The 23480-nt window shown below is 41.9% G+C and overlaps 1 protein-coding gene across 3 annotated transcripts in view; it reads left to right on the forward strand.

Annotated features, from left to right (window-relative positions):
• elovl5 (ELOVL fatty acid elongase 5) overlaps positions 1-23274 on the forward strand; it is a 101686-nt gene extending 78412 nt beyond the window's left edge. For all 3 annotated transcript variants that reach the window (XM_080192027.1, XM_080192026.1, XM_080192028.1), the window contains exons 5-8: positions 7429-7600; positions 9495-9619; positions 16581-16715; positions 19711-23274. In XM_080192027.1, the coding sequence (XP_080048153.1) occupies positions 7429-7600; positions 9495-9619; positions 16581-16715; positions 19711-19836 (558 nt within the window). In that variant the 3' untranslated portion in view covers positions 19837-23274. The remainder of the gene's footprint in view (positions 1-7428; positions 7601-9494; positions 9620-16580; positions 16716-19710) is intronic.
• Positions 23275-23480: the final 206 nt, after the last annotated feature.

The following is a 23480-nucleotide window of genomic DNA, read 5'->3' on the forward strand; positions in this document are numbered from 1 at the left end:
TGACTGTGGTCGCTCTTAGATTTTTTTTCTTTCATCTCTTGTTAACTTTCAAATGTACCGCAAACACTTGAAGAAATCTTTTGCACTTTTCAGTGCGGTAAGGCAAGTTTCCATGAAGTCTGCAAGTACATTTTCCACACTTTTTTTTGTTTCTCATGCTGACCCGTGAAAAATAACTGGATGTTATTACATTGACTTAAGTCAATATTCGTCTGATAACCAAATGCCCAGAGCCCAGCTCAGGAGCGTAGCACTTTTGAAAGGACGATAGGGACTCTATTTTGTAGTCTATGGGAGAGTGGAAAGTACTTGTGTCCATCATGTGAGGCATAAGCAGTGACTGAGTTTTATTCTGATTCTTGGCTTAGTTATGTTGACACTTTTTGCTATGTAGTTCTGCTTGGCACTGATCTGATCTCAGTTAAAAATTGCAACTTCCATCTTTGCCTACAAAAATCTAACACCTTCAAACTGAGCTCCCCGCCCTTGTGGATGAGCAGTGGATTCCTCTTGTTTGATTCAAAAACTTCATCCAGCCTAGAAAAATAATCCACCACAAAAGATACATCTGGACTGTGCCATAGTAGAAAAATGTAGTCAGTGGATTTGGTCAATTGAAATATTATTGTATGACATGATGGCTTTTTTCAGTTCAGTTGTTTGCTTGAATTTCTGCTAAAGCCTAGAAATTACTCTCATCATTAAGCTCATCGCGTGTGTTAGTATTCTGTCACAGCAGAGAAATTTCAGTCGTGCCATATTACACTGATTTCCTTTTGGCTGTCCCCACATCACTGCTTCCAAAAATTCTCCTTGCATCAAACCAGCCCTCAGTTTTCAAATAGAATTTCTGTACATGAGTATTAATTGGCTTTCTAAAATGGTGATACATAACTGCTTTTTAAAGACACTTTAAGCACTATTGCTTACTTTATTACTTGCAACACTCCCAAGATTGTGCAGTTATGCACATGGGGATATTGTTGTATCATATTATGTTTATATAACAAAGTGGATTGAGTCAGTTTCAGTTTGGTGTTACACCGATGCTTGATACTTGCAGTAGTTTGACTGCTGGCTCTCAGCCTCAGGCCTGGCACACATTATGACCCAAACTTTAATGTGGGTTATGGATTCTCTCCTTACTGCTGCTGGAGACCCTCAGCAGCACTTCAGATGCTCAGTTGAGCCGACACTTTAGGGGGCATCGTTATTTTAAAATTGCTTTGCTCCTTCTGGATGGGCTTCTCTTCCCTGTACAGCCATCCTTAATTTCTGACCCTCACTTCTTCTTGACCGCAATGCCCATGCATTGAAGAGATTGTTCTGACCCAAGTCCAGGGGTTCATCATCAGCCTCAAAGTGCTTTTGCCTGTGTGATCCAAAGTTAGAGAATACACCAAGCTCTTTTACCAACAGCAACAACTTACATTTATGATGTGCCTTTAATGTAGTAAACTGACACAATTGCTTCACGGAAGCATTTTCCATCAAAATTTGACATCATCCCCATAAGGAGATGTTAAGGGAGGTGACAGAAACCTTGGTCAAGGAGATAGATTTTAAAGAGTGTCCTCGAGGGAGAATGGTTTCAGGATGGAATCCCAGAGCTAGAGCCCCCGATTAAGCAATGCCTCAATTTTAAAATTCTCAATCCCCATCCTACCTCTCATCTTCTTTCGTCCCACAACCTTCCACGATATCTGCATTTCTCCAATTCTGCCCTTTGACCAGCTGGTCACTCCACCCACTGGTGACTGTGCCTTCAGCTGCCAAGGGCCACTCTCGAACAATGAGCACAGTGGGGCTGATCGGTGAACAGGACTTGGGGCAAGTAAGGACGCCAGCTTTTGGATGATCTTCAGTGTCAGGTGCAATGGATAGGTCGAGAAGGATGAGGAGGGATAGTTTATCAGGGTCACAGTCATATAAGTCTGTCATTTGAAACTTTATTAAGAGTGCTAATGAGGGATCCAAACATGATATTGCAAAAAAGGTGGGCTCGGATGTGGTAGGCTACAACATGTTTAAGCACTTTGAAGAGAAAAAGATTCCTTTGTCCTAAAGTTAAAATTTACTTAAAAGTTTATTTAACAAGCAATACTTACATTATGGAGTTACTGTGAAATTCCCCTAGTTGCCACATTCCGGTGCTTGTTCGGGTCAATGTACCGAACCAGCATGTCTTTCAGACTGTGGGAGGAAACTGGAACACCCGGAGGAAACCCATGCAGACACAGGAAGAATGTGCAAAGAGAGTGACCCAAGCGGGGAATCGAACCTGGGTACTTGGCACTGTGAGGCAGCAATGCTAACCACTGTGCCATCATGCCACCCCCAAGTTGGTTTCTTTTGATTTTGTTGTTGCCTGTAACTGTTAATTGCTTCAGTAGGTACCGGGCTGGGTACCCAGCACATGGCTGGGATTCTCTGATCCTGCAGCTGTAAACGGAGATCTGGCTGAGTGCCAGACTCTCCGTTTTCACTGGCAGCAGTTGCAGGGCGTACGAGCCTGGAGAATTCCGGCTTTCGTATCTTGGTAAAACCTCTTTGGATAGGGTGGGCTACTGATAAGGCGACAGGTTGCAAGTGGAAACTCATGTCTCCTTAATTGAACCCAGAGTTGTCCATTATTCAAAAGCATTGATAGGTACACAAGAATTTAAAATGGGAAAGATCCCAATTGCTTGACCAAGGAGAAGAATGAGTTCACGTATGGAAGTTTGCCTTTTATTGTGAACATATTAAGAGTCATGGGTCAGTGCCTGTACTGCAACAGCCTCTATAGTTTTGATCATTGATAAGAGATCCACCGGCAGTTTCAATGACCTGGCATCAAAGTCAGATACAGCATAGGCTCACCCAGCCCAGTCAACTCTGCAAAGCCCTCCTCACTAATGTCTGGGGTTTTGTGCCAAAATTAGGAGTCCCACTCCTTAGTCAAGCAACAACCGGGCATAATCATAATCACAAAATCATATCTTTCTGCCAATGTGCCAGATTCCTCCATTATCATTCCTGATTCTCCCAGCATCAGGATAGACCCACCAGAAGCACAGTCAGGAAGGAGTGACCATAGGAATGTTCAATATTGTCTTTGGACACCAGGAAATCTTGTATTTATATAGCACCTTTCACGATCTCAGGACAGCCCCAAATTGCACCTCAGCCAATGAAGTCCATTCAAAATGTGGGCACTGTTATAATGTAGGAAATTCTACAGTTAGTTTGCACACAGCAAACTCATGAATCATCAATAGTCACAGGTGAGGTGCCTGAAGATTGGAGGGTGCTTGAGGATTAGAGGATGGCAGATGTGTCTTGTTTAAAATCTGTACCCTTAGACCTTTTTGTTCTGTAATTCTCCCCAATGCCCTATCATTAACTGAGTAAATCCTGCCCTGGTTCAATCTACCTGGGAACTACAGGTTAGTCAGCCTCACATGTGTGGTGGGTAAGTTATTGGAAGGTATTTTGAGAGACAGGATCTACAGGTATTTAGAGATGCAAGGACTGATAAGGGACAGTCAGCATGGCTTTGTGAGTGGAAAATCATGTCTCACAAATTTGATTGAGTTTTTTGAAGGGGTAACCAAAAAGGCAGATGAGGGCAGTGCAGTTGATGTTATCTACATGGACTTAAGCAAGGCCTTTGACAAGGTACCGCCTGGTAGCTTGCTGCATAAGGTTAAGTCTCATGGGATCCAGGGTGAGGTAGCTAAATGGATACAAAATTGGCTTGGTGACAGAAGCCAGAGGGTGGTTGTAGAGGCCTGTGACCAGAGGTGTGCCTCAGGGATTGGTGCTGGGTCCACTGTTATTTGTCATTTATATTAATGATTGGGATGAGAACATAGGAGGCATGGTTAGTAAGTTTACAGATGACACCAAGATTAGTGGCGTAGTGGACCGTGAAGAAGGTTATCGAGGATTGCAATGGGATCTTGATCAATTGGGCCAGTGAGTTGAAAAATGGCAGATGGAGTTTAATTTAGATAAATGTGGGGTGATGCATTTTGGTACATTGAACCAGGGCAGGATTTACTCAGTTAATGATAGGGCGTTGGGGAGAGTTACAGAACAAAGAGATCTAGGGGTACAGGTTCATAGCTCCTTGAAAGTGGAGTCACAGTTGGCCAGAGTGGTGAAGAAGGCATTCAGCATGCTTGGTTTCATTGGTCAGAACATTGAATACAGGAGTTGAGTCGGCTTGTTGAAGTTGTACAAGACATTGGTAACGCCACACATGGAATACTGTGTACAGTTCTAGTCACCCTATTATAGAAAGGATATTATTAAACTAGAAAGAGCGCTGAAAAGATTTGCTAGAATGCTATCGGGACTTGATGCTTTGAGTTATAAGGAGAGGCTGAATAGACTGGGACTTTTTTCTTTGGAGCATACGAGGCTGAGGGGTGATCTTATAGAGGTCTACGAAATAATGAGTGGCATAGATCAGCTGGACAATCAATATCTTTTCCTAAAGGTAGGGGAGTCTAAAACTAGACGGCACAGGTTTAAGGTGAGAGGGGAGAGATACAGAAGGGTCTGGAGGGCAATTTTTTTCGCTTAGAGGGTGGTGAATGTCTGGAACAAGGTAGAAGTACAGACGGGTAAAATTTTGTCTTTTAAAGGGTGTTTAGATAGTTACATTGGTAAGATGGATATAGAGGGAAATGGGCCAAATGCGGGCAATTGGGCTTAAGGATTTAAAAAAAGGGTGGCATGGACAAGTTGGGCTGAAGGGCCTGTTTCCATGCTGTAAACCTCTATGGTTCTATGACTCTAAGCTCTTACGAGCAGAAATATAATAATGACCAGATAACCTGTTTTTGTGAGCAATGAATAATGGTCAGAACACTGACACAGAAAATAAAAACAGAAAATGCCAAAAATGTTCATCAGGACTATTCATTGTCATCACTGTGTGGTGTTCAGAATATCCCAATGAAGCAGAATTACACAATGTGAACATTGTGATATACATCCTCCAGCTTAGTGTCCAACACTCCAGCTCTGTTCTCACTACCAGTACTTTCTCATCTGATATCTGGAAGAGCATAATAAATCTGAGTTGGCTGGTATTGCTATTAGTGCTGATAAGTACACTAAAAAAGCAGCAAATATCAGGAGTGGCATTGCCTCTGTGAATTAGGCCTTTAAAGGGAATTTGATATATCCTGCTAAGTTCACTTACTATCCAAAATGACTAATCTGAATTCATGCTGTGATATGTTTTACTCATTCGTGAAATGAGACTATAGGCGACAGAGCCATCATTTGCCACCCATTTCTAATTGCCCTTGAGAAGGTCTTCAGAAACTGCTTTTTTGAACCATGGCAGTCGAGATGTAGGCACATCCATAGTGGAGTTAGGGAGGGAATCCCCAGATTTTTGATCCAGTGGCACTAGAGGAACGGAGATACCATTCCAAGAGATGTGTGTGACTTAGTGAGGAGCTTCCAAGTTGTGGAGTTCCCATGTGTCTGCCGCCCTTGTTCTTCAAGGTGGTATCTTCTGTTACAAAGAACAACACAGCATGGGTAACAGGCCCTTCGGCCCAACGAGCCCGCGCCGCCATTTTAACATTATGAGTCCCCTCTCCACCCATGACCCTTGTCTATGCTTATGGCATTCCACATTGAGGGAAGACTAATTTAGGGACAATAAAGGTTGAAGGAGCCTTGGCCAGTTGCTGCACCTTGTAGATGGGTGCTCACTGCTGACAATGGATCCTGACCTTGATGTGGTTGTACATCTGAAATGCTGTGCAACACATTGCTGTGGGTCTGGAGTCACATATAGATTGGATCGTGTAAGGAGGGCAGATTATCTTCTCTGAAAGGTATTAGTGAATCAAACCAGTAGTGTGGCAGTCCAGTAATTTCACAATTAGAGGTGGGATTTTCGGATCACACCCTAAGACCAAGCTGAGGTCAAAAGACCTTTAAATGGTCTATCAGATTGTTTGTCCCGCTAGTGATGATTCCCGTGGTGGGCAGGACTGGAAAATTTACCCCTAGCCTTTTATTCCAAATTTAGGCGAAGAAGTCCGTAGGGACTTGATAGCATGATCTACTTGTCCTCGTCAACTTCAGCTATTTCCTGTATTTGTCCTCCACTTCCATCTCACGGGCCCCCTTGTTTTGTGTTCTCAGAGCACCAGTGCACTTGTTAACTTCCTCATAATCTTTTCTCATGGGTAAGCTGTTCTGCACAATCAGTTTGTCAGGGCTGAGTTCTTTTCACTCCCATTTATGACAAGTGCATGCTAGCGTTTTTGACAGGTGCCTCTGCTGCATATTAATTACCTTTGTGGATCATTTTCAAATCTTGCAGAGATCGTCTCAGGTTCAGCAAATTTGGCACAGAGTATTTACTCTCTCAAGCTGCGTCCTATCATGCATAGTCAGCCACATTCTTCAGCGATGGGGTGTCGCCTTGTGTCACGCCTTCTACCAGCTACTCAGTAGGCACGATAGATAAACTCACGTCTCCTTCACTGCTGACATTCTGCGGCAACGCCCCAGATGTGCTCAGAACATCTGGACACTTATTCTTTGCCAAGTTTGAAAGGGTAGTTTGTGCTGTAAGCATGCTCTGTGCGGGATTATTGAAACTCTGATGTGATTAGCTTCTCCATCATGCACCTTGTACAGTATGACTGCTTATTTGTGAGCTTTATTACCCAGATTAACATAAATGATGCTAATTTGGATTTCTGTCAGAGAGATTTCTAGACTTCTGTGAATTTATAATAAGCTGTTAAACTTGTGATACAGGGCTTGGTTTTATTGTTGGGAAATCTACTTGGTTGATTTTGGTTTAACTGCCATTTAAGTAGAATGAAATGACCCATATGCTGGTGCAATGGTACAGTGGTATAAGGTCTGTGGTAAACACCCATTGTAACACAAAATTTAGTCTTTTCCATACAATGATTTAAGTGCTTTTGAGGCACATGCTGTCAAATCAAAAGCCTCCTGTGCTTTTTTTGTGCATGGCTGGCATTGCTGTTGTGGGTAGCAGAATGAGTTCCCCATCCAAAATCCGGAACTTCCAAAGTGAAAAAGTTTTGCTCTTTTTTCTTCAAAGTATGAGCCCTCTCTGTGTGATCCAGTTTTTAGTCAGAAGATTTTTGATCCCGTTTTAAATTCTTGTGCGGTCAAACTGATCCATTCTGACAAAGTGCAGATCAGAAGAGCATTTTTTATTTTGACACTTCTGTCGTGTGCAGCTCAGAATTTACCAGATGGCACAATAACATTTGTCCCATGATGTTTTACAACCTACTTCATCAAACGGTTTGCCTTTAGACAACAAATGAATTGATGCACTTGCAGACCTTGTGCGAGCTATTAGGCAGATGGTTTTTATGATGCATCCATGATAAACTACATTTGAGCATTATTCCCTCTTTTTCACAGATTATCCGTGTGCTATGGTGGTACTACTTCTCTAAAGTCATAGAGTTCATGGACACTTTTTTCTTCATTTTACGAAAGAACTACCATCAGATCACTGTTCTGCATGTCTATCACCACGCCACCATGTTCAACATCTGGTGGTTTGTTATGAACTGGGTGCCCTGTGGTCACTGTAAGAGAGATAACGGTCTTTCTTTCTCTTTTAGGAGATTTATTTTGTTTTGAAGGGCAACTAAATCTAGACCGGATGAACGTTTTATTTTGTTTCTCTGCTCAGTTGCAGTAGGTTAGAACTTTGGCGCTAAATTTGTTTGAAATTATTATGCCGCTGCACTTTGTGACTTTATCAGAAGTGCTTTCTCCAAAGTTTCCAGCAGCTCAGCGTCAGAAGCCCCAGGACTTTAATACCTTAGCCTTTATTTGTGTTCATAAACAGCGTGTCTTTGTGAAGGGAGTGTGGGTGCTTATTTTATTTGTGTGGTGGCACCATTGTAGGCAACCTAACATATCTATTAGCAGCCTCGTTCACCCCCTCCCCCCAACCACCCCCAACACACTCTGTGAACTCTACCGCGTGTGTTTCTGAACTGAACGATTGTGTCTATATTCAGTATGAAACAGCGGCAGGGTCTATCATTTATGCGCTGACAGTGTTACCTGTTCATGCGTGAATGCTGCAAGGAAACTGATAAAAAAAAACTGGTTATTTTGGGTTTAGTTGCTCTTCAAATCTGCAGTAGTTCTTTTCAAAGTGACAGTTTTACAAATTTAACAACCAAGCATCTGTGTAGTTTGAAATGGTTTATTTGAAAAATTACTGTCTGTTTAAATTTTAATTTCCTTTGAATTGAAATACAGGCTTGGTTTAAAGCATCCATTTAAATGTAAAGTATTGTTCACGATTAGCTTTGCTTAATCTGCGGATCAAATGGAGGTTGTTAAATTTTTATTGCCTCTTTAATGTGGTTGAGGCATCACTTGTTAGTCAAATAATGTTCTTCACTGTCCTTTGTACCCACGTGGTTAGGATGCTCGCTGAAATAATTTGACCCCCTCTGACCAGTTTCGGTTTAAATATATGTAGCCCTTTAAAAAAAATCTGTATTATACATAAGCAGAAACACAAAACATCCTATGCATGTGTTACTGAACATTTGCTATTCAGTCATTGTTAATTGCAAATGTGAAGTAGTTTTTCATACCTTGTCACATTTCCTGCTGTCTGTTAATTGGAAGGAGTGTGCAGACTGTACTGGCACTGCATGGTGCCTGTCAGATTCTTGACAATCAGCTGGCAAAATATTCACCCGATACATGTGATCTTTTGCGTGTCTGTCACATAGGCAATCCAGTTGATGGTAGGCACATAGATATGAATTTGAGAAATTAAAAAAAAAAACAACCTTGAAGAAGTGATTCATCTTTGTCAAGACCGGGGCTACAATCCTCCAACTTGGTTTACTCCGATACCACTGCCAGCGAGAATGGAGAATTTGGCGCTCAGGCAAATCTCCGATCACAGCAGCAGGACTGGATAATCTCAGCCATGAATGAGGTTGGAGAATTCCATCCCAGATCTTAGGGAACCGAGAAAGTTGAATCTGAAGCCTTGCCCCTAGCATTTGGACTGTTGCAGTGTTTCCTGCTACGTGCTTATAAAATTTAGATTCCAGTTTAGAAATCCAATTGTACATGTTGACTCTGTGCTTATGAAACCACCTAGGAGCAAACTCATTGGAACATTATGTAACTTCCTGATTGATGGTGACTGTTTTTATTGTGCAACTAGAGATTAATCAGGGAAACAGAACACCTTTAAAAATTTAATTATGCGACTTCCTCAATATAAACTCTATCTTTTCAGAGTTGGTAATAGTGCCTCTTATTTACAGAACTCAGGAGGATGAATATCCATTTTGGATCCCTTTTAAATGATTGTCTTACTGCACACACTGCTTTTCAAGACTAGTGTTTCTTGGCTTTTACATTTTCCAGATTTTAACGTTGATGTATTTTCTTGCATGCATTTCTATTCTGCTGGAATGACACTGCACCTTTGTTTGCAGCTTTCTTTGGGGCCACTCTTAACAGTTTCATTCATGTGTTGATGTATTCATATTATGGTCTTTCTGCTATCCCAGCCATGCGACCTTATCTTTGGTGGAAGAAATACATTACTCAAGGACAATTGGTAAGTCAAACATCATTTTACTGCAAGTTGTGAGTAAAATTTAATCCCAGTATTGCTATATTTTGTGCGTTTTTTAACGGATATCTGTCAATAGCAGAGAGAGCTGTTGTTGAAATTGTCCTTTTGTGCTGGAACACAATATGTGGGGTGGCAGAGTGGCACAGTGGTTAGCATTGCCTCACAGTGCCAGAGACCCAGGATGGTATATTCCAGCCATGCTCGCCCCGAAACTGGAAAATTCCCACCCAAGGTCAATGGACCTTTCCGTGGTCTTCTCTAATTCGTGGTGGATGGAACGGTAAAATTTGCTCCCCGGGTTTGATTCCAGCTTTGGATGACTGTATGGAGCTTGTACGTTCTCCCTGTGTCTGTGTGGGTTTCTTCCGGGTGCTCCGTTTCTCCTACAGTACAAAGGTGTGTAGGTTAGGTGGAATTGCCATGTTAAATTGCCCCTTAATGTCAGAAGATATGTAGGTTAGGTAGATTGACCATGGTAAATGTGCAGGGTTATGAGGATAAGGAGGGGGGGAGCAGTGCTCTTTCAGAGAATCGAAGGTCTTCTTTGGCACTGTAGGGATTCTTTGGCTTTATTTTAAGGAGTTATATAGTGCAAGTATTTATCTGTAGTTTTCTTCCTCCTTGCACCATAGCTGATCTCCTTGCTGCTATATACATAGAACATAGAACAGTACAGCACGATACACGTCCTTCGGCCCTCAGTGTTGTGCCAAGCTATGTCCGAACTCAAGATCAAGCTATCCCACTCCCTATCATTCTGGTATGTTCTATGTGCCTATCCAGTAACCACTTGAAAGTTCCTAAAGTGTCTGACTCTACTGTTACAGCAGGCAGTGCATTCCACACCCCAACCACTCTCTTGAGTAAAGAATCTACCTCGGACATCCCTCCTATATCTCCCACCATGAACCTTATAGTTATGCCCCCTAGTAACAGCTACATCCATCTGAGGAAATGGTCTATGAATATCCACTCTATCTATCCTCCTCATCATCTTATAGAACATAGAACACTACAGCACAAACAGGCCCTTCGGCCCACGAGTTGCGCCGATCACATCAACACCTACCAATCTATAAACCTATCTATAACCCCCAATCCCATTAAACCCCATATACTCATCTAGAAGTCTTTTAAAAGACCCCAGCGAGTTCGCCTCCACCACCACTGACGGCAGCCGATTCCATTCACTCACCACCCTCTGAGTGAAAAACTTACCCCTAACATCACTTCTGTACTTGCCTCCCCGCACCTTAAAACTGTGTCCTCTCATAGCGACCATTTCAACCCGGGGAAATAGCCTCTGAGAATCCACCCTATCTATTCCTCTCAACATTTTATAAACTTCTATCAGGTCGCCTCTCAACCTTCGTCTCTCCAGGGAAAAGAGTCCCAGCTCCCTCAACCTAACTTCATAAGGCATGCCTCCCAGTCCAGGCAACATCCTTGTAAATCTCCTCTGTACCCTTTCAATAGCTTCTACGTCTTTCCTATAGTGAGGCGACCAGAACTGTGCACAGTACTCCAAATGAGGCCTGACAAGGGTCTTATAAAGTTGCAACATTACCTCCCGATTCCTAAACTCAATCCCTCGATTAATGAAGGCCAGTACACCATACGCCTTCTTGACCACATCCTCCACCTGCGAGGCCGATTTAAGAGTCCTGTGGACCCGGACCCCAAGATCCTTCTGCTCTTCAACACTACTAAGACTCCTGCCCTTGATAGTGTACTCGTTCATCCCGTTGGTTCTGCCAAAATGGACGACTACACATTTATCCGTGTTGAAGTCCATCTGCCACTTCTCCGCCCAGTCCTGCATCCTATTTATGTCCTGCTGCAACTTTTGACATCCTTCCAGACCATCCACAACACCACCGACCTTCGTGTCATCAGCGAACTTACTTACCCATCCCTCCACTTCCTCATCTAGGTCATTTATGAAAATGACAAACAGCAAGGGTCCTAGAACAGATCCCTGGGGCACTCCACTGGTGACTGACCTCCATGCCGAAAAAGACCCATCCACAACCGCTCTCTGCCTTCTACTAAACTTCTACTATAAACTTCTACTGAGTCACCTCTCATCCTCGTCTGCTCTAAAGAGAAAAGCCCCAGCTCCCTCAACCTTTCCTCATAAAACTTACCCTCCAAACCAGCAGCATCCTGATAAATCTCTTCTGCACTCTCTTCAATGCTTCCATATCCTTCTTATAGTGAAGTGACCAGAACTGCACACAATATTCCAAATGTGGTCTCACCAAGGTCCTGTATAGTTGCAGCATTACCCAAGAGCTCTTAAACTCAAACCCCCTGTTAATAAACGCTAACACACTATAAGCCTTCTTCATGGCTCTATTCACTTGAGTGGCAACCTTCAGAGATTTTTGCATACGACACAACACGTTTTGCAATTGGTAGCTAATATCATCTTTCCAATTCCTAGGTGGTAACCAAGTGTTAATTATTTATGCACTAGCCATGTAATAAGGTGGCAGTGCCTTCAAAGTGTCATAGAATCCCCATAATGCAGAATGAGGCCATTCAGCCCATTGAGCCTGCACTGAAAACAATCCCACCCAGGCTGCATTCCTGTAACCCCATGTGTTAACCCTGCTAATCCCCCCAACACTAAGGGCAAATCAGCCTAACCTGCAAATCTTTGGACTGTGGGAGGAAACCGGAGCACCCGGAAGGAACCTACACAGAGACAGGGAAAGCGTGCAAACTCCACACAGACAGTGACCTGAGGCTGGCATTGAATTCAGGTCCCTGTGAGGCAGCAGTGTTAACCACTGTGCCACTTTGCCACTCTTATGTGTGGGAAAGAGAAACAGAAAAAGATTCTGATAGTGTGTCACCAAAATCTTGAAAAATAACATAGCGAGAGAAAACAGTCAGCCAAGCCCAGCAGGTTCATGAGTAGAAAAGACTCTATTCAGACCAAGGGCAAATTGGGACACGAGGAACTCTGATTCCCAAAACTGAGAAGTGAAGTTGGATATAATCTTTGAGGTGAGAGGAGGTTATGGGGTTTGGACTTCTCTGAAATGTTCACAGTGTAGGAGACCATGGAGGTTGAAGACGGTTGGAGAGGTAATACTTTGGCATTCATTTGTCTTGGGAGATGATGTACTGTGCCCATATGTCACCTCTGTACTGAACATTGTCTGTTGTGGCTGTAGAGGCCGACTCATGAGTAGCATTTCCTTCTGCAGTTGGGACAGATAAATAACGATGGCTCGAGGTTAACTGATCTATTTTCCTTTTGGCGGGTTCCCTTTTCTGCCCTGGTCTTTTGTCCGCTGTTTTTCCCTTGTTCTTCCTGTCTTCTTGTCTACAGGCACTCGGGTCAGCATTGGCCTTTGACCCTGGTCAACATGAACTCTCACTTTCAGACATCCTTGTACTACAGGCATGGGTAACCCATTGGTTTCTTGCTGATGGCAAGCTTGCCACTGAGCTTGTCTTTCAGTGTGTGGCTGTCATTCATTCAGCTCGCATGACCCATCCAATGGAGTCACTGCTGACTCAAGAGGGTAAACATACTGGGGATCCAGCATGCTCAATGCTCAAATGAAACATTCCCATCTTAAATATTCACTTCCTTCAGCACCAGCACACAATGGTAGCAATGTGTACCATCTTCAAGGTGGTACACATTGCTCACCAAGCTCGTTGGACAACACCTCCCAAAGCAGCAGTCTCTCCCATCTCGAAGGACAAGGGCAGCAGATGAACAGCATGCTGGTGTACTTGCATATTTGGCATTATGTTTTACCAGGAGATGCCAAGTATTTGTCTCAGGCAGCAGAGATGGAAGCTGTTCAGGCACTTCTCTTGACTTTACATAATTTGTCATGCCTCACTACTCTATAGAAGGAGGCTGGGAAAACAAGGCTTATACACATCAAGCTTTGTATTTTTTGTTAGTTTGCTGCTGCTCTACATTTGACTTATTTTGGCAGTCCTGGTGCTGATTTTGGCATTAAGCTACAGGTTGCTATGTGAAGTGTAGATGACCTCCAGAGTGAGGTTGTCAATGGTGATGGAAGACATAAGAACAATTTAAATAAATATATAAATGCGAGAAAATTAGTGAAATACATTAACCATAGTCAACAAAAGATTTTTAAAAAGACACATATACACAGGGCTGGTCATGTGCAAGAATTACATTCTGGAGCCTCGTCTCCTTATTTAAAAAGGACATAATTGCATTTGAAGCAGTTCAGAGGAGGTTCATTCAACTCATTCCTGGGATGAGGGGCTTAATCCTATGAGGGAAGATTGAACAGGTTGGGCCTGTACCCGCTGGAGATTAGAAGAATGAGAGGTGATCTTATGGAAATATGAGATCCTGAGGGGACTGGATAGAGTGGATACCTGGCAAATGCTTCCGTTGTGGGAAGGATAGAAGCAGGAGATGCAATTTAATAATAAAGTGTCTCCCTTTTAAGACATAATGAAGAGTTTTCTGTCTTAGGGTGGGTAGTCTATGGAATATTGGCAGCTTTCAGCAGAGTGAATAGCTAATAGCTGTTCTTCCACCACTTACTGCAGAATCTAGGCCATTGTTTCAAATCAGCTATTAGTTGAGATTTTTTTGTGAGATAAAAGCATTGAATTTTTCTTCATTTTCAGCTGAGTGTAGTCATTACTGGCTGAGCCAGCATTTATTCCCTTTCCTAATTGAGAAGGTGGTGGTGAGTTGTCCTTCTTGAATTGCTACAGTCCATGTGGTGTAGGAACACGGTGGAAGTTCCAGGAATATAACTCAGAGAAGGAGCAATGCTGTTAGGGAGGGAGTTCTAGGAATATAACTCAGAGAAAGAGCGATGATAAATTTCCAAGACAGGATGGTGAGTGACTCGGAGGGGAACTTGCAGCTGGTGGTGGTGTTCCTGTTCATCTGCTGCTTTTGTTCTTCGAGATGTTAGCTTTGGAAGGTGTTGTCGAAGGAGCTTGGTGAGTTGCTGCAGTGCACCTTGTAGATGGTGCACACAGCTGCCACTGTGTGCCAATGGTGGAGGGAGTGAATATTTAAGGTTGGAATGTTTAATTTGAATATTGAAGTAAATTTAGGATGGCAAGAGAAGGAATAAAATTGAGCAGTTTTACACCAATAGTCTGAATAAGTAAAACGGTGAGACAAAACTGTTCAGCATTAGGTAAGATTTGAATGTATTTGGAGGAACCGATATATGGTTCAGATTTCAAAAAGAGTGACACGCTGCAAAATGTGCAATGAATTAAGCAATGCGGATGTAATGAGTTTGGGAGTAGAAAGAGATGAAGGGGTAATTTTAAATTCTGCACTCTGGGTTTGGCTGCTTAGCGCTTACCCAATTTTCATCTGTTGCAGTCCATGTGATGTAGGAACACCCACAGTGCTGTTAGGGAGGGAGTTCCAGGAATATAACCCAGCGATAGAGAGGGAGTGATGATACATAAAATCCATGGATCAGCGAACTCCTCCACTAGACTGCTGCCAAAGCAGAGAAGTGAAAGACTACCCCAGAAGTTTCACTTGAAGGATGTGATTTTTGAGAAGGATCTACTTATTGAACTAGGCAAAGTTAGAGTTAAAATCTGTCAGTTGGGGGAAGGGGGTTGAGGAGGAAATGAGATTTACTGTGCTTCTTATGTATGAACAACCTCATAAACATGCCAGAGATGTTTCCTTTGATTTATATTTCCAGCAAAATTGCAAACATATTCCAAAAGTATGCATTCTCAGTTTGAGTAGAAACAACAATCAAAGGTCAAAGATCTTGTTCTAAAATGCTGATAATCTATCATAGCCTGTGCAATTCCCTTTTCACTTTCGCATGACCAAGTATGGGCAGTAACTGAAGTGCTAATGCATTGTTGGGTGTGTTAAGATAAGGTTCAGCAAAAGATCTCAGGGGATATTTAAACAAGAAAGACGTCACAAATCGAGGTCTGTGTTAAAGAAGGAATCTAAATTGTGGGGCTGGTAATGGGCTTAATTTAGATTCTCAAAAAAAAAAGATAAAATTACAGTCTGACATTTGGCATGTGAAAATTGTGACAGGAGTTGTCAACAGTGCTAACAAGCAACAATAGCTGACTGCAGTTACTTTGCTGGCAGTACAGCAGAAACCCTGTTTCCAGGTGTAAGTAGATTTGGGCAATTATGGCAGAGCATGTGATCAGCTCCAACAAAATTTGCCTCCACAAAAACTTCAGCTCCAGTAATCAAGCTGATCCCTCAACATTACACAGGTAGACATCCAATGTTGTCAATTCATGAAATAGGCCAAAGCTCCTGCATTAAATTAAATTAGCAAGTTACTAACAAAAAACAGAATTGCTCTGCCTGTTATTTTTATTCCTTCATGGGACACGGGCATCGTTGGCTGGCCAACATTTATTGCCCATCCCTAATTGCCTTTGAGAAGGTGGTGGTGAGCTGCTTTCTTGAATTACTGCAGTCCATGTGCTGTAGGTTGACCCATAATGCCGTTAGGGAGGTGGTGGTGTTCCCATGTATCTGCTGCCATTGTCCTTCTAGATGGAAGTGATCATGGATTTGGAAAGTGCTGCCTAAGGATCTTTGGCGAATTGCTGAAGTGCATCTTGTAGATAGTACACACACTCCTACTACTGCGCATTGGTGGTGGAGGAGTGAGTGTTTGTGGATAGGGTGCCAATCAAGCTGGCTGCTTTGTATAGGATGGTGTCAAGCTCCTTGAGCGTTGTTGGAGCTGCAGCCATCCAGGCAAGTGGGGAGTATATTTCATTACCCTCCTGACTTGTGCCTAGTAGATGGTAGACAGGCTTTGGGGAGTCAGGATGTGAGTTACTCATTGCAGTACTTGTTTAGTCGTTTAGAATAGCACTCCAAAGATAGTATTTTATTTGTCTTTGCTTATTGCTTTTAAGACACAGATTCTATTTTTCTTCCCAATATTTTCAGCTCCAGTTTGTTCTAACAATAATTCAGACCAGTTTTGGTGTTATCTGGCCATGTGGATTTCCAAGTGGCTGGCTGTATTTCCAGATCGGCTACATGATCTCTCTGATTATTCTCTTCACTAATTTCTATATTCAGGTAAGTGATAACGTTAAATGGCTGTTTAAATAATCTGCCATCCCATACCATTTATTACTTTAAATTGTATCCGGGATCTATGAGTGGAAGCACAACTTTCAAAGATTTGTAAATACATGTAATACTTCTTTAAAAATCAAAGTGGCCTATCGTTTAGTATTCGTCAGATACTGGGCTATTTTGGGGGGAAGCACCAACTGAGAAATAAGACCTCTAGTCAACTGTATTTTATTCCAACTAGTCATCTTAACTACTGCAAATAAACCACTTAACAAAATTGCCAGGTAACTGAGGATGAGGAAAAGTGTTTGACCCATTTCAGAAAGTCTGTTACAGCATCCAATGCTTCCAGGGCTTTTGCCTCCAGTATTCTTTCCATGAGTCTTTTCAATGCATCATCCCTCCTTGTGTAGAGAAGAACTCTCCGATATCAGTTGTGAAGATGCCTTTACTAGTTTGAACTATGCCCGTTTAAGCAGCTCTCATGATTGAATTTCAAGCGGTTTTGTGGGTTTATCTTTTCTATTCTGTTAACTCTTACATACTTATATAAGATTAACTCGCAGGCACTTTCTTTTGACAGTCAAAAGCCCAAGTCTATCGAGTCTTTTCTTAGGACTCCAATATTTGACGCTAGGGACCAGGCACATGGCTCTTTTCCATTCTGCCACCAACCATTGCAGGAAACCCTAATATCAATATCTTGTAACTTGGTGGTCAAGTATGGCCTGATGAGAGTACTGTGTGGCTTGAGCAGAGCTATCTCTGACTTCTAGTCCACTGTTCAGGGAATGTAAATTCTGTTGACTTTGCTGATTGCCGCTGTTCATTGCTTGAACACTTTGAGCGTCAGGTCTACCAAACATTTAATGTTAGCTTTAACATGAGGTACTTCTGTTGATCATTTCCTTCCTATGAAATATACTTCAATTATTGCATTAAACTTCATCTGTCTTTGTTCTCCCCCTAATTTTTTTGTGTAATATATTCTTTAATTTATGATCTGCATCCATCAGTTCCAGTGTTCCTCGTATCACCTGTAAAGTTGACCAGTTTATATTGAGCTTCTGAATTTAAACAGTTGTTGTCAATTAAAACAGTGTCCCAAGACTGAGCTCAGGGGGTATCCCCCTCCCCCCGCCTCCTGCCCCAGCATAATAACTTTAAAAACAAGTACTTGTTTTCTACCCTTAAGCTTACCCATGACAAAAATGTCCCCTGGGTCTTCACAGCCTTTAGTTTATCTGAAAACCTTTCATCCAGAACTTTGTCCGAGGCCTTTTGGAAGTCATCATGTCATAGCTTCTCAGGCCACTTGGCGTGGCACTTCATCAAAGGAAGTCAGAGTGATTGGGCCTCTCATTCAGAGTCACTCCCTTCAGAAACGATCTGAATGAACTTCCCCACCGTTCATGTTGGCCCCAAACAGCAGAAAATGGCATCAGGACATATTGCAGAATGGCTTCAAAGGTTTTTTTAAAATCATTTCAAAAATTGCAGTATTGTAGGTACAGGATAAATACATTTCTACCGTATAGGCCCATGGATAAGACCAATGATCGAATTATAAATACAGTTTTAGATTATTAAAAGCACACTGCTCGTGAACTTCTCTGGGGATTTTCCCAGTCTCTCACTGTAACTCGGCGTAGCCTTGTCAGGCCAGTTCCTAGAGCATTTTTAGCAGTTTAAAGAGTGTGATAGAAGGAGAGCAGAAAATCATTTGAACAATCTCTCAGCCACAGTGACATACAATGTATATATAACCTGGCAAAGAATTACTGGTATGAAAACAATTGATATGGTGCCTCACCAAATCCCAGGTCATCTTGGAGCGTGTTACATCCACATTGTGAGGAAAAGTTTCAGATTTACTAGGGCCGGGATTTTCCAGTCCGGCCGCAGCGAGTCCCTCCGCGGCAGGTATGGCGAGCCATTCAAATCTCTGTTGACCTCATCGGGACTGAAAGATCCCACTGGCAAGAGGGACCGGAAAATCTCACCTCACGTCTCCTCTAGGTCAGAAAAGAAAATGCCCTTCAATCTGCTTTGAGTTTGGCATTTTGAAGTTGGCATCTGTAATGTGAGGCCTTGAGGGAGATAGTTGCTTTCCAAGCATTTATATTGTTGGCTACCTGTAGTTGGGGCAACCTGACTGTGAATTTGACTTGCCTATAAAGTGCAAACAGGATTGATTGCTCTGGTATAGTATTCATGCTCCCACTAAATCATGGTTAGTCACTTGCTATCCAAGCTGGAGAAAGTCAAGTCCCAATTTTAACTTGCTGATGGAAATCTGGCAGGAGGGACTGGGAGGGTAATTAAAATAAGTCACTTAGCCTCACTGATCGCTTTCCTTTCCCCGCGTGTCCACCTTCTTCTTTCAAACAGGCCTGTGCAGAGTGGGTTGGGGGGTGGGTTTCAGTAATGACTTGCTTCAGTGTGGGGCAAACCTGTCAGGAGCCGAACCCTGACCTAGAAGGGGTGCAAAGGGTCAATGTTTTTAGATTTTTATTTTGGGTTTCCTTGTAGGGTCAGGAGGGACCGTCCCCTTGCGCCTAAAGCCTTCTGCTGCCACCATCTGACTGATAAGAGATTGTCCCTCCAGTGATCTCCTGCTGCCAGATGCCCAGTGCACCACCTGGTCGAGTTGTCACTCTGGGCAGGTGTTGGGGTGGGGGAGGGGCTTGAAAATTGCCTTCTGCCATTAAATATGGTTCCCAGGAAAATTTGAAGCTTGCCTCACTATAGAAGGCCCATTTTACAAAACTATATTCAACTACATAAAATGCAAGAAAGTGGGGGAAAGGCTTTAAGTGTTCTTTATATATTATGGGATTGCATACAAATACACCTTTATCTGAATTCTTAAGAAGAATTGCTTGTGTACAAGGTACTCATTCATTAGAATTGCCTATAAGTGGGCTGACTGTGCTATGCTTTGCAAAAGAGAGCCCATTCATTTCTTTTTTCTTTTATGCTTGAACAATTTCAGACCTACAAGAAAAAGAGTGCTTTCAAAAGGAAAGACTGTCTAAATGGTTCTACAATAGCTGTGAATGGACACACAAATGGCCTTTCTACACAGATGGACCATTATTCAGAAAAGAAAACTCACTAAGATGGATCCCAGGGCTAGAACCGTGTTTTGTCAGCATATTAAGATTTTTGTGATGTTCTAAGGCAATTTCAAAAGTTACCAACGTGTTAACTATATCCAATCCTGCATTATATAGCCATATAGGGTAGGAATTTGGAACTGAATATTGTTGTGATCAATAGAGAAAATGAATTTAGAGAAATTTCCTGTGCGAAAGAGTACCTAAGTGGTAGAAAGGTACTGAATATCATATCAGCCCTATATAGTTTTAAAAATGTTAGATTATTTCCTGAACTAGAGCAATGGACCCCAGTGTGAATCAGGTAAAATGTGGTTGATTTTAGTTTACAACACTGTTGTTGCCTTACTGCTTATTTGTGTGTTAGGTACTGTCTTGTATTCACTTTAATCTTAAACCATATTTATATGTTTCAACTAAAAGATAATTTGGCACAGGGTGTTTACCCATATGCCTTAGTTCCATCTAAAGTTGCATTGCTGCATAATTATTACGTTTAAAATGTTTCAAGAATCCTGTACTCTTTCTTAATTACAACTCCTCAGCTTGCTGGTTTTAATGAAGCAGGATGGTATGTTGATGCCACAGTGGAGAAACAGATGACTGAGTGCTTCATGGATGTATTTCAGGCAGCCGATTTCCCTTTAGAGCAAACGGCTCACCAACAATAGAAACCTGCTTAGTTTATCCATCCTTGTCCTTGTACTGAGTGTGCCCAGTTTGACTGAATGGTCAACCAACTCACACAGCTCTTCAGTTTCCACTCTTGCCACTGAGCCAAGTTCCAGATTAGAAGCTCTTCATCACGTGTACCTCTTATGCTCGCCCAAAACGTCAATCCTCTCAGGAATTTTCATGACTGTCGTTTGTTCAAGGATCGTTGCCTGTTCAAGGATCGCTCTGTTACTGCAGAATTTAAGCTGCAGTTTATTAGATGACTGGACACTCTACATGTGAGGAAGAGTTGAAAGCCCTATGCAAGACTTAGACAGAAACAGAAAAGGTTGAATTTGCAGAGTAGTCCGATGAACATCCGAGAGAGAAAGGTGCTGATTGACCTGCTTTGTAGCTTCAACATTTTCTGTTTTGATTTCAGGTTGCCAGCATTCATGGCTCTTTTTAAAAAAAAGAGTTAAACTGACACATACTGCCACAGGTTTACTTCCCTATTTTGAAGTGCTTGCTGTGTGGCATTAGGGTAAGGGTTAGGGCACGTAGTCCTATCCCTATGTGTGGCACGTAGCCTCTTTGTGGCACACCGTGCAAAACTAAAGAATATGAGGTAACTTAACTCTATTGTTACAATTATTTACCAATGTGAGTTAGGTGAATTAAATGCTGTAATTCTACCTGAGTTGATACAGCCAGGTCATATGGTGTACGCATAGTGATGGTTGAGTTAATTCCAAAATGCACATCATTGCTGTACATCTGCCGCTGCTTATGTGGCTTATTGTTCTGTATGTGCAGCGATCCCGCTGTTAGTTTATAACAAAAACGATCCCCCCCTGAAGTGTGACCTGAGTGGAACACGAGTTGAATCATTTGCTGAAGTGTCCTTTTTGTGAGTGAGCGAACGAGAATCGGTAGCTAGCTAGGAAGTTTTCCGTTCGAGATAATGTCTTTGTGTTGACTCGATTCCGGTGAAACGCATTAAATTTTTAATCGGGAAATTATTGCCATGGGTGGGTAGCAAAGAGAAGAGCTGATGTCCACATTTACCAGAGTGGGTGGACTGGGAAATCTGCTCCCAAGAGTCACAGCCCTTACCTGTAGGACTCACTGGTAAGCTGGCTCTTCAGGTTAAATTATTTTAAAATTGCAGCGAAAATCGTGAATTATCAACACAAGCTGATGTTTCTGCGAGGTACCCAGTGAGTTTAAAGTGTAACAGTTATGCAGCAGTGTCTCTTTAAATAACTTGTGCAGTTACACATATGCCTTAAAAATAAATTGCAGGGTCCAAAGCTTTGCTGCAAGCTTACTCAATGTGTTGGTGAACTCTGTGCAAAGAAAGAAAAAGTTCATGTAGTTTCTAATTTGCAATGTGATGATCCTTATTCTCTCCTACATATTCGAAGTAAATATTTGTTAACAACTAGTGAATCTCAAATGCTTCAAAATGACATGAAAAAATACATTGATACATTTTTAAGCAAACAACATTACTCTATTACTAATGAGACAATGTCAGACCTAATGAAAAGTTATCCCTAACTATGATCTTTTCCCTCTAAAATCCCTGATCCCTTTAAGTGAATATAATTATTTTTGGTGGTGTTATAAACAGTGTGCGATTCTTTCACCACAGTGACCCTACCTGTGAATAACACAGTGTAATCACTGCACTTTAGTCAATTCATACAGAGAATATAGTTGAATGGCAGAGAACACAACCCAGGTTCCTTTCTCATTCACCTGGAACAGGGTTTGCATATACCTCACCTAAGGAATGCCAGTATGTAAACATCTGTTGAGACAAAAGATGTCCAAAATGTACCACAACAACTTTAGTTTTAAAAGCAAGACCCAACGCACATTAGTGAAACTGCAATCTGTTTTTCACAAAAACAGTTGAGGTTGTAGCAAATTATAACCCATATTCCGCCTGAATTTTCCTATTTGGACAAAAACTACTGAAACTGAACATGGAAAGCCCAGCGTTTGGACCTTCTCTTTCTAATCAGTTCACTTTGTGGGGAAAAAAATCCTGAAAAGTACTAATTTGATCAGGTGACGATGCATTTTAGTAGCCTTAGAACAGGAGAATAGCCAATGTACATCTTCTGATTCCATTTCTAAAATTCATAATGGGAGCAAAAACGTTTGAATATTGAGTTATTAATGGTGGAATTGCAAAACAGTCAGGGTCTCCAACTCCATTTAGGTTTGTGATTGATTTAACCGCTGCGAAGCCAGGAATAGAATCCTGACTCTGCTTACACAGTGAAATACTGAATAAGAAAGCATGTACATACCATGGACTATCAAAGAGCAGTATCTTTAGATGAGCCAGAACATGCAACCATAGTGGAGACTTGCTCGATTTGCTGAAGCACTGTTTTCCTTTTCAGTTTTAGTGGAAAGTAAATGTCAAGGGTTCTTCAAAACCTTACACTGGGTTTCCCTTGCATATCTCAAAAGAAAAGCCAACGCTTAGTTTGTGGGGTTTTAATCAAAGGCTACAAACACTACAAACTCTAAGCTTAGCTTGTTCTGGTTGTCTTAATTAAGTATGACGTTCTGTATCTTTTTTATCATACAGGCACTGAATCGATCGGGTTAATGCTGCTCTCAAATGTCACATTACATTTTTTTAGATTAAACTTTAATTATGAGTGTGCTGGTTTAACCTGTGTCTGAGTAACTTGTACATTCGTCAGTTGTAACATCTGCAGATGCACTCAATTCAAAGAATTAAAATCTTTACTAAACTTAAATCGTTGTGCCAGCCTATTTATAATCCAGTGAAGCGCATAACACATGCACACAGGTAGTTTACTGTTACTTATGTGTTAACACATACTGAAGATAGTATTTATTTCCTGGCTTGTCAGTGTGCTCCGTCTGCTACCAATCCTGCCTTCAGCGTCAGTGCTGTACAATAAATTAGATTGCTTCCAGAGATACGGAGGACCAACTCAAG

Source organism: Carcharhinus amblyrhynchos, chromosome 7 (assembly GCF_965287045.1).
Source record: "Carcharhinus amblyrhynchos chromosome 7, sCarAmb.v2.hapA, whole genome shotgun sequence".
In the NCBI taxonomy this organism is placed as follows: domain Eukaryota; kingdom Metazoa; phylum Chordata; class Chondrichthyes; order Carcharhiniformes; family Carcharhinidae; genus Carcharhinus; species Carcharhinus amblyrhynchos.